The sequence below is a fragment of the Carassius auratus genome, unplaced genomic scaffold (assembly GCF_003368295.1).
Source record: "Carassius auratus strain Wakin unplaced genomic scaffold, ASM336829v1 scaf_tig00217332, whole genome shotgun sequence".
Lineage (NCBI taxonomy): Eukaryota > Metazoa > Chordata > Actinopteri > Cypriniformes > Cyprinidae > Carassius > Carassius auratus.
The window spans coordinates 76,664-92,619 of NW_020529010.1; the positions used below are offsets into that span (position 1 = coordinate 76,664).

General features: G+C 38.4%; 1 protein-coding gene across 2 annotated transcripts; it reads right to left on the reverse strand.

Annotated features, from left to right (window-relative positions):
- Positions 1–206: 206 nt before the first annotated feature.
- Positions 207–13,768, reverse strand: LOC113100678 (gastrula zinc finger protein XlCGF26.1). 2 transcript variants are annotated; one of them, XM_026265306.1, is made up of 4 exons: positions 12,673–13,768; positions 12,144–12,320; positions 11,518–11,650; positions 209–2,978 (listed from the first exon to the last, which is right to left on the reverse strand). In XM_026265306.1, the coding sequence occupies exons 3-4, from the start codon at positions 11,570–11,572 to the stop codon at positions 1,039–1,041; spliced, it is 1,995 nt and encodes a 664-aa protein (XP_026121091.1). In that variant the 5' UTR covers positions 11,573–11,650; positions 12,144–12,320; positions 12,673–13,768; the 3' UTR covers positions 209–1,038. The 2 variants fall into 2 exon arrangements, with proteins under 2 accessions (XP_026121090.1, XP_026121091.1); XM_026265305.1 differs by lacking the exon at positions 12,144–12,320 and having other exon boundaries at positions 207–2,978.
- Positions 13,769–15,956: the final 2,188 nt, after the last annotated feature.

Below are 15,956 nucleotides of genomic sequence, written 5' to 3' on the forward strand. Positions count from 1 at the left end.
TAAATAAAAGGTGTTTTTTGCACTACCACTGAGAGATTTAACAAGACTATGTTACAGACTTTTCATTAAGACCTTATCATATTGTGGAAAATGGGCATCTGGTGACCCCTTTAAAGGGTCCCTGCATTTAGATCCCCACCTCAGCCTTCTTTCGCCAATCCTTCTTACAGAATGACTAACCCAAAATGGATCTAGCAGCGGGTAATTTCTCCTGAGCACTCTGTTCAGTTTAACAAAACATGTAAATTTTCATCCCTCTCAATTGGCAGACGTCATTTTACTGGACTGTTTTGGGGGCAGATGGGACAATGGGGGGATACCAAGTGGACCATGGCTCAATATGTGGACTTGGCCTTACAGCTGTGTGGACCTCCTGTCATAGTAGGACAGGTAGAGGAGGAAACACCCCCTAAACTTTGCCCATATAGAGTTTGGTCCATGGACTCCAGGCATCATGGCTCCCACTGGATCCATCTGCACAAGGACAAGACTAGTATCCAGTGTGTAAGATTCTCAGCCTATGATCTCAGGCCCGCAAGGCTCAGTCTTCTTAAGATTGCCAGCCACAGCACTCACAAGAGAATCTAAATAATGATAAGTTTGTAGATGAATATTTTATCCTCCAATGTGTTGTGAAATGCACTTTTGTTTTTGTGTTTTAGTTCTAAACAAAGTTGTATTGATGACTAAAGAGAACAATACTTCAATTTACTCAAAGTTTATAAATAGTCATTTTTGTAAACCAAAGTGATTTTCATTTTTTATTTATTAGTTAGAATGGATACAACTCAACATTTTAACAAACTCCAAAATCAGGAATAATCAATAAAAGTGACTGATCAATCTGTGAAATATTCAAAAGGTTAGCTGATTACTCATTCTAATAATCTATGATTAATCAATATTAACCATCAGACCTGGAAGTACAGGGTCAGAACTTGAACTACTAACTGTTATTTCAGACATGCACACATGTAATTTATGACAGATTAGGGGAGATAATTGAGTGAATATCTTCCCACATGAATGACAGTGATACTACTTCTCTCCATTGTGGATCCTCTCATGTATTTTCATATATTTTGACCGTTTGAATCTCTTGTCACAGTGTGAACACTTAAAAGGTGTTTCTGTAGTGTGGATCTTCATGTGATCATTAAGGGTTTCTTTTAATGTGAAACTTTTTCCACACTGATCACAGGTGTGCGGCTTCTCCCCAGTGTGGCTTTTCATATGTTTGAAAAGGCTTCCTTTTTGTGTGAAACTCTTGCCACACTGATCACATGTGTGTGGCCTCTCTCCAGTGTGGACTTTCATGTGTTCTTTAAGGGTTCCTTTTGTTACGAAACTCTTCCCACACTGATCACATTTGTGTAGATTCTCTCCAGTGTGGATATTCATATGTTTATTAAGGTTTCCTTTTTGCCTAAAATGCTTCCCACAGTGATTACATGTGTGTAGCTTCTCTACAGTGTGGATAGTCATGTGTCGATTAAGCATTTCTTTTAGTCTGAAGCTCTTCCCACATTGATCGCATGTATATGGTTTCTCTCCAGTGTGGATCCTCTCATGTATTTGCAGATATGTTGACCGTTTGAATCTCTTGTCACAGTGTGAACACTTGTAAGGGGTTTCTGTAGTGTGAACTGTCTGGTGCACTTTAAGTGCGCCATATGTAAAAAATGTCTTCCCACACTTAGAGCAAACATGATCCTTCACACCACTGTGTCTTTTCTGATGTATCTTTAATGCAGTAATCTGACTAAAACTCTTTCCACATAAATAACAAATGTAAGGCTTCTTCTTTGTATGAGCTTTCAAACGGTCCTTTAGGAATGTTCTACTGCTTTGGTCACAGTTTTCTAGTCTCTCTCTAGAATGAGTAAGCAGATGTTTTTTAAAACCACCATATTTTCTGAAACTTTTTCCACACTGATCACATGTGTATGGCTTCTCTCCAGTGTGAAGCCTCATGTGTTCCTTAAGGAGTTGCTTATGTCTGAAACTCTTCCCACACTGATCACATGTGTGTGGCTTCTCTCCAGTGTGGATCCTCATGTGCACATTAAGGGCTCCTTTTTGTGTGAAACTCTTCCCACACTGAACACAAGTGTACGGCTTCTCTCCAGTGTGGGTTTTTAAGTGTGTGTCACGGTATACTTTTTGTGAGAAACTCCTTCCACAATGATCACATGTGTACGGCTTCTCTCCAGTGTGGATCCTTGTGTGTTTGTTAAGAGTAGTTTTTTGTCTGAAGCTCATCCCACACTGATCACATGTGTACGGCTTATCTGCAGTGTGGATCCTTGTGTGTTCGCTAAGAGTAGCTTTTTGTTTGAAGCTCTTCCCACACTTATCACATGTGTACGGCTTCTCTCCAATGTGGATCCTTGTGTGTTTGTTAAGAATAGCTTTTAGTTTGAAGCTCTTCCCACACTTATCACACGTGTACGTCTTATCTGCAGTGTGGATCCTTGTGTGTTTGTTAAGAGTAGTTTTTTGTCTGAAGCTCTTCCCACACTGATCACACGTGTACGGCTTCTCTGCAGTGTGGATCCTTGTGTGTTTGTTAAGAGTAGTTTTTTGTCTGAAGCTCTTCCCACACTTATCACATGTGTATGGCTTATCTGAAGTGTGGATCCTTGTGTGTTTGTTAAGAGTAGCTTTTAGTCTGAAGCTCTTTCCACACTGACCACATGTGTATGGCTTCTCCCCAGTGTGGATATTCATGTGTTTTGTAAGGTTTCCTTTTTGTGCAAAACTCTTCCCACACTGATCACATTTGTACAGCTTTCCTTCAAGGTGACATTTTATTTTAATATCAGGATTTTGCTTGAATGAGAGACTCTTTTCACACGGAGGCCATATTTTGTCTCTTCTTTTCAGTGAGGATTTCCACGATATCTCTTCAGTTTTGACATGATGGTTTTCTCCCTCTTCAATCAGTTCTTCAATCTCCTTTTTCTGTTCTATCAGGTCTAAAATTGAAGTAAATGACAGTAGTTTAGTGAAAAAAAAGTTTTCAGAAAATCTTAAAAGCAAAAAAAATTATAAAATAATGTGAAAGGGAAAAGGAGACGTGAAACTTGAGAAAGCTGTAGAAAGTAAACATTTAGATGCATTACATTTATTTACAATTTTTGTTTTTAAAACATTACAGGCACAGTTTCTGTAGTGAGAACTATTACTAAATCTTTGCTTAATTTTATTTTACATTTTCAAAATATGGTTCCAAACATTGTGAACCAGATATAGATTAATTGAAAAATGAAACTTTTCAGATAATATTTATTCAGACCTTGTACAGTATGTTGAAAAAGAATAAGGAAAAAGAAAGCTATACTGGTTACTAGGGCTGTGCAACAAAATCAAATGGGCAGCACATGCTTTCAAATGGAGCAGCATTTACAACATAGAGCTATAGTTCACTGACAAGCTACAGAAAATCGTGTTCATAATAACCAATTAATCACCATGATTTTGTACGCGATTTTGTGTAGCTTGCCAGTGAACTACGGTTTGGTGTAGTAAATGCCGCTCCATCTGAAAGCACATGCTTTCAGTTTACTTCTAATCACAGGAGCGGCTTTCCTGACGAGATGCACATGAAAATCGAATAGGTTTTTTTTTTCCACAGCCCAGTTATATTTGCACACTGGTTACTAATGTAACTGGTTTCCTGACATAAAGCAATGCTCCCCGTTAGTTACTAAGGAAGGGAGGAAGAGGAGAGAGAGTTATAACTTGTGCCCTGAAAGGAGATGAAACACCTTAGGCACATAGCTTAGTCTCAGCCTTACAACTTTACTGTCATTAAGGCCAAACTCGAGGCAGGACTCGTCCACTGAATCAGCCTTCAAGTTGCTCACTCGCTGGACAAAAACCAAAGCCAGGAGGAGGGCAGTCTTCAGCAAGTGAAAACAAAGGTTGGTCATTTTGACTAGATGTGTACCATGGACATACTCCAGCATTTAGCCGTGTAGAAGCCTCCTTTAACTTCAGGTTCCACCTCTGGCTTGGTGCAGGCACTGATAATGGTTTAGGGCATTGCTGAGTCAAGACATTTTGCGGTGACAAAGCATCAGAAGAATTGGCTAACTTGGAGAGTAATGACTAGGGATGGGTATCGTTAAGGTTTTAACGGTATTACTACTCTTACCGATACTGCTTAACGGTCCGGTACTTTAATGGTATTCTTATCAGTACTTGTGTGTTGTGTTAGGCAGTCAAAAACTTTTCTGTGTCTGCACATAATGCACTTTTGAAAGATGCTTTTACATACTGCTTGTGTTTCCGCCCTTACATGCAAAAATTGTGTTGCACTTATGACATCCAGCGTTGTCTGCATTAACTCTAGTGAAGTCCGCCATCGTCGCTCTTTGTATTAAGCAGGAGTTTTCGTACTGTAAGGGGCCGTTCACATATCGCGTCTAAAACGCGTGGAAAACGCATGGAAAATGCGGGCACCAGTCTAATCTCATCCTTTGGATTTTTTTATTTGATTATAGAACATTTTGTTCTTAACAAGTTACAGGCCATAAGTTGGTCAGTTGCTTCACATTCACTCTAAAAATGTTGAGCGTTTGAATGTTGTGCTATCCAGACACTAAGTTAATAACAAATAATTGAGGATTCTCTATCATAATTTTCTTCTAGAATAATAATTTTTATAAAGCTTGTATATTTAAGTTCAGTAATTTCACTTAAATAACAACTATTTTGCATTGCGATTTAAGTGAAATTATTGAACTTAAATATACTAGCTTGATAAAAATTATCATTCTAGAAGAAAATTTCAGATTGCACTTAAAAGGCTTTTGCATCTGAACTCTTCATATATTTCACATTGTTTGGTTCGTTGCAATAGCGTTTTGCATTTAGCTACAATGTGATGTTTGACCATATTTGGTCTTTCTTAATTTTTGGTCTGTACTGTACTGTGTGTTCATGCTACAATGCAAAATACAGATATTAACATAAGGGTAAAGCATTCTTGGTGTTTTTTTCATGTTGCAATAGCCTGTTTACACTGATTATATACCAAAATCAAAGCTGATACTGTATGCTAATAGATAGAGGTGTCATAATAACATATTACATGCTTTGAATTCCTTATATATAGCTATGCAGTGTTCTAAGCAGCTTGGATGGGTCGCTGTACGTGATGCAACATTTATTATAACCAGAGACTTAATATAATAAAGAGACTTGAGACTTGACTTGGACTATAGCTCAGAGACTTGAGACTTGACTTGGACTCTAGCTCAGAGACTTGAGAGTTGACTTGGACTCTAGCTCAGAGACTTGTGAGCATCTCTGCCGTGTGCGCATCGCAACCACGTCGCTTCCATTATGAGAAGCGCGCAAAAGACATGATATGTGAACGGCCCCTAATGCTTGTATGTGCACCGCGCTCGTTCTTGTTGTGTGTGTGTGTGTGTGTGTGTGTGTGTGTGAGACTGACAGACAGCCTCCGCGGCACGCATGAGAGATCTCGCAGATTTCACAGACAAACATCTTAATATCGCAAATTAGAAATGTTTGGTAAGATAAAATGTGCATGATAACATTATTAAGCAAATCTCTTCGCCATCGTCACTCTTTATTATTAAGCGGGAGTTTTCATACTGTAATGTCTGTGCGTGCACCGCGCTCGTTGTGGTGTGTGTGTGTGTGTGACTGACAGCCTCCACGGAGCGCATGACAGATCTCGCAGATCTCACAGACAAACGTCTTAATATGATCACACATTAGAAATGTTTGGTGAGATAAAATGTGCACGATAACATTATTAAACAAAAATACATAGTACATTAATGTTTTCCCCTCCAGTACCGAAAGCAGAACCGTTACCGTCAGATCTTACTGATACTACGGTTTTTCACAATTTAGCCCTGGGGGCATTTTAATACCGGGTTTCGGTACACATCCCTAGTAATGACACACAGCTTGTGATGACTTCTAAGGCATCATGAAGTGTTAGACTGGGGTGAGCAGATGCTGATGCTGGCCTGTGTAAATGACAGCTTGTGATGACTGGAGGCAGAAAAAGAATTAGCCATTAATGAAGGAAATGGTGCACCACATGCGATGATTTCTAGCTGTGAAACATTCAGCAAATTCAGCAAAGCCATCTAAAGCAGAACCAATAATCCAGATGGAGAGACAGGGGATTCGAGGAGGACCAACTTATTGGCCTTGAGCTTTGTTAAATTCAGTCAAATGTTTAGATGTCAACACCCATCATTCGGCACGGTAGAACTTCAGGCATTTGGAGTTTGAATACCTGCTTACAGACCCCCCCCCCCCACCACCTCCTACCTACTCTCTCCTCGTACACACTTCATGTAAAATCAGTCCTTCTCACTACTCACAAATCAGACTCCAAAAATGGGTGTTTTCCATAGGTTAAGGGGTAGAGTCCTCCACTGTGTCCAACTATTCCTCTTCACAAAAACGGTCAATAAAATTTGTCATTATTAGAAAAGTCTTTTATGGAACTCTCAAGAGACAAAATTATTTGTTTTCGACAGAGAAAAACACTAGGGAAACTTGCTGTAGACAAAGAAATGCACATGGTATATGGCCCAGTGTGAGGTCACTCAAACCTGTTCATTCAATCCAGCAACTCCAGTGTTTCTTCAAGACAGAGTAAGAGAACATTAGAGCACAAAGGGTGGATTTGCTTTTCCTTAGAAAAACTGGGCTGTGAAAGAAATGAGGAAAGAAGCATGCTCTTGCAATGAGTGATCCACCTTGAAGTGTCCCATATGAACAGTGCATATGGCCACCCAAGAACAGGGTGTTTTCTGGATGAGAACAATCTTGAAATATCCACGCCATTCGACACAAGCATCTGGTCCTATGCAGGTCAGTCAGTGAAGGAAGTAGTGTTCTTAATTTTCTGCCCTTCTCTCCAGAATTCTCTCCAGAGCATTCCTGTCAGTAATAGTGCAGTTTTTAAACCACAAGGATGTTGTAAGTGATAATACTCTCTATGGAGCATTTGTAAAAGGACAGCAGCAATGCCTGTGACAAGTTGACTCTCCTCAGTGACCTCAGGAAGTACAGTCTCTGTTGTGTTCTTTTTTACAAGGTCATTGGCATTGGCAGACCATGCGAGATCCTGAGAGATGCATGTTCCCAAGAATAAATAGGGGCATGCTCTTCCCTTTTCCTTCTAAAATGGAGAGGAGTATCAAGTTTTTATCAGAGCACCAGACAGTGAGTTTTTGGATCTCATCTCTGTAAGCAGACTTGTTATTATGTACCAGTCCCACACCAGAAGTGTCATCCGCAAACTTACTAATGATATTGATGTCATGGATTGGTGTGCAGTCATGGGTGTATAAGGTGTACAGCAGGGGGCTTAAAACACCCAGTGCTAAGTGCCAGTTCTGAAGAATGATGGAACCCCATCCTGCCTGACTGGGGTGCTATTTTAAGATGTCCTTGTTCCATCTGCTTGTGGGATAACTGACAACCAGACTGTGAAGTTTAGTCAATATTCTTCCAGGGATGATGATATTGAATACACAACTAAACAAAAAGCAAAGGAAAATCAGTGTGCTCTTGGCTTATTTTTCTTTACAAATCCTCGTTTTGTACTACTAATTCTTGACCTGTTTATGTTTTGCTCTCTCCTCTGTGCTTCCACGTTAATCACTTCCACATTCGTCACCGCGTTTGCCAACATCCCATGTCATCCACTGGATGCCACTCTCTTGTGTATGTGTATGTGTATGACAGTTAGTGGTAGCTAGAGGTTAAGATTTATAAAGTTGTAATTATGGATAGTTCATTGCATCGCCTTACTTCAGAAGTCTTTAACTTCCCAGAGACATGTGGACTTTTATTATGGATGGGTACAATTTTTTGGACTACAAATTTTGGGCTACCATCCACTCCCATTATAAAGCATGGATTAGTCTGGACATAACTTTATATAAATTAACCATTAGCATTAGTTCTGGCTAGCTCTGATTCTCAGCTGATCACATCTACCTAAAAGAATATGACACCTATTGCGGCATTCCTATATAAGCTCTATTCAGTAGTATTCAGCAGCTTTTTAGCTTGCTCAGGAGCAAATTGTGCATCGCTGTTGGCAAATCAAACTGTTGCAGCGTTTCAGAACATCTGAAATCCACATCTAAGATAAGTGAATGCTCTTTTAATCCATATAGCTGAGTATAGTGCATGGTCTTCTGATAATAAAAAAAAATATCTGAATCCTAAAATAAGCATTATTTGGTTGAAAATACTGAATATTTTTGATAATACGACAAGCACTCAACATGCCTGATCTGGCTCAGCACCAGCTTAAGCCGAGTTCAGATTGCACGATTTTCAGAGTAGTCGGGTCACTGTTCTTTTCACACTGCATGACTATCTTTGCCAGCATTCAGTCACTGCTGTGTTCACACTGCATGATGGATCGGCGACAGAAGGTTTCAAACTGCATGACTTTACAATAGTAATAAATCACAGACAACTCTGTCTGGCACGCAAACTACGTTTCACAACCAAACGTAGTTTCACAACTAAACGCTATATCACGCTATATCACGCGTGCAAGAGTTCTCTAGTGAGACTGGGATTATTATAAAAAATGGTAGCCCGCAAGAAGCTTGGAGTAAGAATTGCCTGTGAGCTGATTTGCAGCGAAAACAAGAAAAAGAAAGGAAGATTATGGAGGAAGAAATGGTTGGGGAGACATCAGGAACAAGGATTGTGTGTTCTTATATCATGCTTGCTGATATTGTGGTCTATAACTCCTCCCCGAACTCCCCGCTGCTCTGTATCTTGCTCTCTCATTGCCTGTCGGTCATCCCCGATGTAGTTTTCAGTCAGAACACTTTTCACACAGCATGATTTTGAATTGCCGACAGGTCCAGATATTTAGCATGCCAAATATCTCATGGGCATCGGCGACTTGCCGGTTAATGACGTGACACAATGAAAGTTCTAAATCACACCACTGTGATTGTACGCTTCAGGGACCAGCCAAGACTGATCACACCGGTGTTATCGTACGCATTAAAGGTTAAGCAAGCATCAAAGTTATCTAGTGTACTGGTAAGGATGTTTGTCTATGCTCATGCAGGTCATCTGATTGAGGACGCGTAACACAAGCGCAAATGTTAATGAGAGATGACAAACCTGTAAACTGTTGAGTTGATTGGAGTCATTATATGCTGTTGTTTCTAGAGTTTTAAATGGACGCTGAAGCTTTTAGGCTAGGTAGAATCTGCAATCTTCTATCGTTTATGTTGGGTGGGGGTTATTATTGCTGGTCTCCCTGCTCATTCATGACAGGCTGCATGGATGGGCAGGGAGTTTTTACCCAGAACAGAACCATCCCGCCAAACCAAAGTTCAGGCTAAGTATCTATTATACTGACGATAGTGGTCCCGACAGAAATTAACACCTATAGTGGCATTCCTATATAAGCTCTATTCAGTAGTATTCAGCATCTTGATCAGGAGCAAATTACCCTCCTCCACCCCCAGCCCCTCCATTCGCCACAGTCAGGACTTGGCCTTCTGATATTCCTTACAAATCAGACTCCTCTATCTCGAATAAAGTGTTACACTTTAGGGCTGTGTGATTAATCGAAACCGATATAAAATCGCGATTTGAGTGTGCGCGATTTCTAAATCGCTTTATAGCACGATTTTCTGTAGTGATAACAGAGCAGACTGGGCATATGCCTAACTCCAGGTTCACACACTCTGTCTGTGAGACTTTTTTTTCGAGCCCATGTTAACGGATCAGAACGTTCACACTGCACGCGATAAAAGATGGGAAGTCGTGGCCTAATGGTTAGAGAGTCGGACTCCCAATCAAAAGGTTGTGAGTTCGAGTCCCGGGCCGGCAGGAATTGTAGGTGGGGGGAGTGCATGTACAGTTCTCACTCCACCTTCAATACCACGACTTAGGTGCCCTTGAGTAAGGCACCGAACCCCTTAACTGCTCCCAGGGCGCCGCAGAATAAATGGCTGCCCACTGCTCCGGGTGTGTGTTCACAGTGTGTGTTCACAGTGTGTGAGTGTGTGTTCACTGCTCTGTGTGTGTGTGCACTTCGGATGGGTTAAATGCAGAGCACAAATTCTAAGTATGGGTCACCATACTTGGCTGAATGTCACGTCACTTTTTTCACTTCACTTTCTCTTTAAGATGAGAACAGAAAAGGTTATAAATAGAAAGGTGCGAAAAGATATAATATCTTGTGGGGGAAGATATTATATCTCACAGAGAGAGTTTTGAGTGTACGGGACACAGGTTGAGCGAGAGGAGATACGTTGTAAGACGGCGTGTATCTGAGCCTTATACAGTCTATGATCTGAGCACGTGCATCTGCTTTTGTTAACAGGGCAAAGGAAATCTGCATGCAAGCGGATAGAATCGCGTTCGTGCATTATTTTAATGTGATTTCGAGTTACAATAATGTGCTCTCATTGCTGGTTCTGAACCGCGTACACGTAACTTACTGTATACACACTGCAGACGGAGTACGTGTGAACCTTGGGCAATAAATATATTGGGCAAAACATATAACACCTGAGGCACCACTACAGTGAGCTTTAAGACCAATGCATGGCAAAAAAAAAAAAAAAAAACATCCCTGAACATTTTTATTATAATTTTTTGCCATATGTCTAGATTTTGTGTGACATCTTATTGATTATTTTGACTATTCTGTTCTAGAGACATGTTACAACTTTTTGATTAAGCTCTAAATGGTTTTCTTTTGGAAATATGATTCAAATTTATACTGAATGCATTTATGACTGTAAAGCATGTCTGTGTGTGTCAAAATCGTGATTAAGATCGAAATCGCAAAATTTATCAAAAAATCGTGATAGGTTTTTCTGTCCATATCGCACACCCCTATTACACTTATGATATCTGCCTTGTTCTTTTCTGTTGACCCTATTATTGCTGGTCTCCCTGCTCATTCATGACAGGCTGCATGGATGGGCAGGGAGTTTTTGCCCAGAACAGAACCATCCCGCCTAACCAAAGTATATACACTAAGTATCTATTATTCTGACGATAGTGATCCTGACAGAACTCTGATTGTATTCATCTGAAAGAAAAATGTCATCTACATCTAGGATGGCTTCGTGTTTAGTAAATCATGAGGTAATTTTCATCATATTCTTCCATGCTGAATACCTGAGCTCAATGCAATGGAATCTTCAAAACAATGAACCACTGAAACGTGTAACTTCATGTCTTTTTTGTACTTTTCAAAAATACAAAAATGGTGTGAACATCCCAAACAGGACGCAGGTGCAAGAAAACTGAATGATATAGACAAATAAAGAAGTGTGAAGTGTGCACACTGAAAATTACTGCTCCAAAAGAATTTAATCAAGCAACGTTTCGACCTTCAGGTTTTCATCAGGCACATGATAAAGACCTGAAGGTCGAAACGTTGCTGGATTAAATTCTTAAACAAAATGCTTGAAGTTTTATAACCTTATTGAAGAATCAAGAATGTACACCAACCTATTTGTTGTTCAGTATCTTCCTGTTTTATTCCGCTGGGTTCTGGATCCGTCATGTTTTTGACTTTCTTTCTTAAACTTTTGGGAGAGTAGCCGAACTGTAGGTGAATTGCTGTGTGGTTGGAGAAGCAGATCTGTCAAAATGAAAAATAAATAATTTTATTATAAGTTAAATTGATGCTTTCATTATTTCACATACTTAAATCATGTTGTGTTTATCTCGATATCAATATATAAAGTTATTTAATTTGTAAATTTTTTTTACTCAAATTGTTCTCGCTGGAATACAGGAATTCAAACTGTCGAACTTGAGTCTTAAGTGCCAATTTTTCAAAATGGAGATTTACAACACCTAAAAGATGAATAAATAAGATTTCCATTGATGTATGGTTTGTTAGGATAGTACAATATTTGGCCAAGATACAACTATTTGAAAATCTGGAATCTGAGGGCGCAAAAAAATCTAAATGCTGAGAAAAATCGCCTTTACAGTTGTCCAAATGAATTATTAAAAATGCATATTACTAATCAAAAATTAAGTTTTTATACATGTATAGTAGGAAACTTAAAAAAATATCTTAAATGGAATATGATCTTTACTATAGATATCCATACAATGTTGCCTACCTGGAATCGTACACAAAATGCTCTTCGAGCACTTCACTGTAGAAACAGCCAAGATATTCACATTGGGTCTCTCGTCTGGGTTTCTATGCTCAGGACACTTAAATTCTTAAGTCTCTGCACGTCTAATCTATTTTACCAACAAACATCTTCAGGGAATAAGGGCAGTAAATGTGCGTTCTGTGAATGAGAAATTATTATCCTGAAAAGGAAACTTCAATTTCTTTGTCTCTGCAAAACATATCATCACTTGAATCACTGGTAAAGCTGGTAGTCTTGCAATTTTATTTAAATCTGATTTGCCTGTTTCTGTAATCAGAAACAGGTCATGCGGAGTATGCCTGAATCTATGGGACAAAATTATGTCTTAAAAAGGGACGATTCTGAATGGTTGGAAACCCTAACTGCAAGGCTAAGTGTTTTCTTTAGAATAGACGGACAAACAGAGCTGGAATATATTTAAACAACACTGGCTGACCCTGTAAAATTTTGGTTTAATGAGCTGAATTTTTTATAACTATAAAAACCTCACCTCAGAAGACTCAAAGCTGTGTGGTGGCGCTGCACTAGCAGTGACTTTCTTTTCTTCATCTTCTTCTGGGGTTTTTATCGGCAGTTTGCAGACGAAGTGCATTACCGCCATCTACTGGATTAAGGTGTGAACTCATTGGCATATCAGATTTTATAACCTACTGCCTAAAAAAAAAATCTTTATATAAATAAATAAAAAAATAAAAAAATAAAATAAATAAATAAATATAGTGGGGAAAGTATGGCTTTTGGCAAGTGTGGGTACACTGCAAACTGGGTGTGGACACAATAGGGAAAGAGTGGGAATATTGTGTGCCAAAAGCATGCCTTCTATTTGTCCTAAGTAGCGTCCCAGTTGAAAATGTGTACCTAGTAGTGATGAGCGGGTCAGATTTTTTTCCAACCCACGTGTCCCGCTTTTATGAAACTATTTGGCCCACCCCACAAATAAAGTAACATTTCTTTACCCGCCTCGACCTGCAGGTTACCCATGGAGAACCGCGGGTTATGAGATGACCCGTGCATTGGGGACATCATGCAAGTTACATGGCTACATAGACCTTTGCATTGAAGCCTTATCAAAGAACCTAATAAAATATGAAAATATATATTCCAAATATTTAATAGATGCTAGGGAATTGTATGCAACATACATGGATTTTGTTTTTCATTTTGTTTTTAATGACCCGCCCCACAGATAGGGTGCCAATTTCTTTTATGAGACGACCCGCGCATCACTAGTACTGTATAGGGCCCCAGCAGACCTCACAGTATGCCCACACTTTGGAGGGAAATGTGGACATAAACCTGTGTAGGGCCTTTGTGGCCTTAAAAAATAACAATACTTTGTACCTGCAGAATGCTGCAATATTACTATTAAATCAAATGCAGAATAACTGACTAACTAACATAATATAAACTAACATGTTGAAAGTAGAAGTAATAAATTAAGAGTCATAAATGTAAAATACTTTGATTTATTCACAGCTATGTGAAAGATGCAGAAAAAACACTGTTCAAAATTTTAGGATCATTAAGTTAAGATGTTTTTGAAAGAAGTCTCTTATGCTCACCCAAACTACATTTATTTGTTCAGAAATACAGGTAAAGCAGTATCATTATAAAATATAAAAATGTTAAATAACTATTGTAATATTTAAAAAAATGTTTTGCTATGATGTATGTGTAAAAAAAAAATTGCTTTATTATTTAACAGTTCATGTTAAGTTTTGGTGTTTGGTTTAGTTGCTTAGGCTAAATAGTTTACCAGTTAACATAATGTTATTGAAAACTATTATACCAAGCAACACAATTAACATTAGCTTCCCACGTTTAGGCTATATTAAGTTTGTTGGTGGTACAGAAAAAATAAAAATAAATACAGTGTTTTAGTGTTGTACAACATTACATGTTAATGCCACCGTATTAATGTAATGGTAAACTCGCGTGGAGCAGCAACATTTACTGTGAGCCGCTCTGAGAAACTTGTTTTGCTTAAAGCCATCTGTAGCTAAAGAGACCTCTGCAATGTAGTCCACAAGCTACACACTGATTCAATATACTCCTTCACACACACACACACACAAATGTACTTTCTCACTCACATTCAAACATAAGTTTTTCTGTTTCTGTTAGGACATTTCAAATATTTTAGAATACCTTTCTGTAGTATTCTCTTTTGCATTATTAGTAATTGTTCTTACTAAACTATTAATGTGTATTTGTCCTCTATACTTTTATGGCTCTCAATAGATTCAGTGGTTGGAGTTGTGTTAATACTCCTTGTCAAGTTCTGTTGCTATTTTCTGATTACGTTTCTGGGTACATTTAAAAACAAAACATATTGATAATTTAATAATTGTTGAAAAGCTAAAATGGTGGTTTTTAACTTCCAAATAGTTGTGCAATGATTGATAAATAAACGTCCTTAATATATTATAGTACTATGATTAACATTTAAATGATTAATTCATTAGAAAATTGTTGCTACAAATTCAGGTGTCATCACTTTGTTCAGTTCATTGTTTGTCATTAAATCAGTGTTGCTGATGCAAAGTAGGCCATTCGTTAACAAACTCCAAGTAACTAAATTGGGATACAATTATGAGTTATTCACAAACTGTTAAACATTTAACTGTTGGTTAATTTGAAGCTAGCCTTTATCTGGGAGATCACAGGGATATGTGAATAATTGATCTGTTTACTGGTTGCATATGATTTTTTGCATGACTCGGGTGGAGAAAAGCTGTTGCTATCAAATATTGTTTACTTAATCAACTGAGAAAGTGTAATAATGGTGAAGGGATAGATCAAATAGGCCGACTAATGGAAGGTTTGCAGAGAAATTTCATGCTCCCTTTTAAAAGTTTTATTTTAAATTTATATTTTATAAATTTTTCAAGATGTTTCTTCTTTGCTGAAGATCCATATACTATGCAACTATAGTTCAGTCTAATCAACATTATGTAAATCGTTTTAATGCCAACTTGCCGCCCCGCAGACCAAGTCATACATCTCATTATATTAAACACTCTCTTGCATTTATCCTCCATCCTTTTAACATTCTTTCCATGTAAGTCTACTGTCTAACCACATGGCTAGCTGTAACTACTTTTTCTTTCTAGTTTTAGAGATAGGGGCTGTGTCAGAAATGGCACAACTCCCTAGTATGCAAAAAGCTGTAGGTGACCAAATAAGTATGTTTGAATCATCAGTATTCCATAAAAAGAGTAGACAAAAATTGCAATAATTCTCGAGAGATTTGGACGTACATTCTAATATACCTACATACCAGCTATATAGTAGGAAAAGAGTATGTGAAGAAAGAAGTACATTTGAAAACCACAGTATTCATAAAAATTCATAAAATTAGGTCAGAAATCCCTTGATGTCCTATTGTTTCAGCCCAGATTCTGAGGTGTTCATCGATGGACACTCTTTTATGCCAGAAGCCCACGGGAGAGGATACATCATCATTGGACATGAATGAGAACAGCAACAAGGGCATTTACAAATTTATTACAAATCAAAAACTGTCATGGAATGCTCAACAATGCCTCTCTTCTGCGTATTAGGACTGATTTTCCCATTATCCATCTCTGCTCATTATATGCTGTTTAATCTCCTTATCATTGCATTATCACCTGTGTACCCTCAGCTCCCCTTTATCTGGACTGCTCTGCTCATTGTTCATTTGTGAAGTCTTGATCTACTCAAACTCTTTCTCTAGCTTATCTCTCGTGTTTGCTCTTGTGATTTTGACTTGGACTCTGATCTAGTTTTTGA

Coding starts and splice junctions, on each gene's coding strand:
- LOC113100678 (XM_026265305.1), bottom strand. CDS start 12,783: ATGGCGGTAATGCACTTCGTCTGCAAACTGCCGATAAAAACCCCAGAA. Junction 11,651..12,672: donor ACAGCTTTGAGTCTTCTGAG/GTGAGGTTTTTA, acceptor TCATTTTGACAG/ATCTGCTTCTCCAACCACAC. Junction 2,979..11,517: donor AGATACTGAACAACAAATAG/GTTGGTGTACAT, acceptor CTTCAATTTTAG/ACCTGATAGAACAGAAAAAG.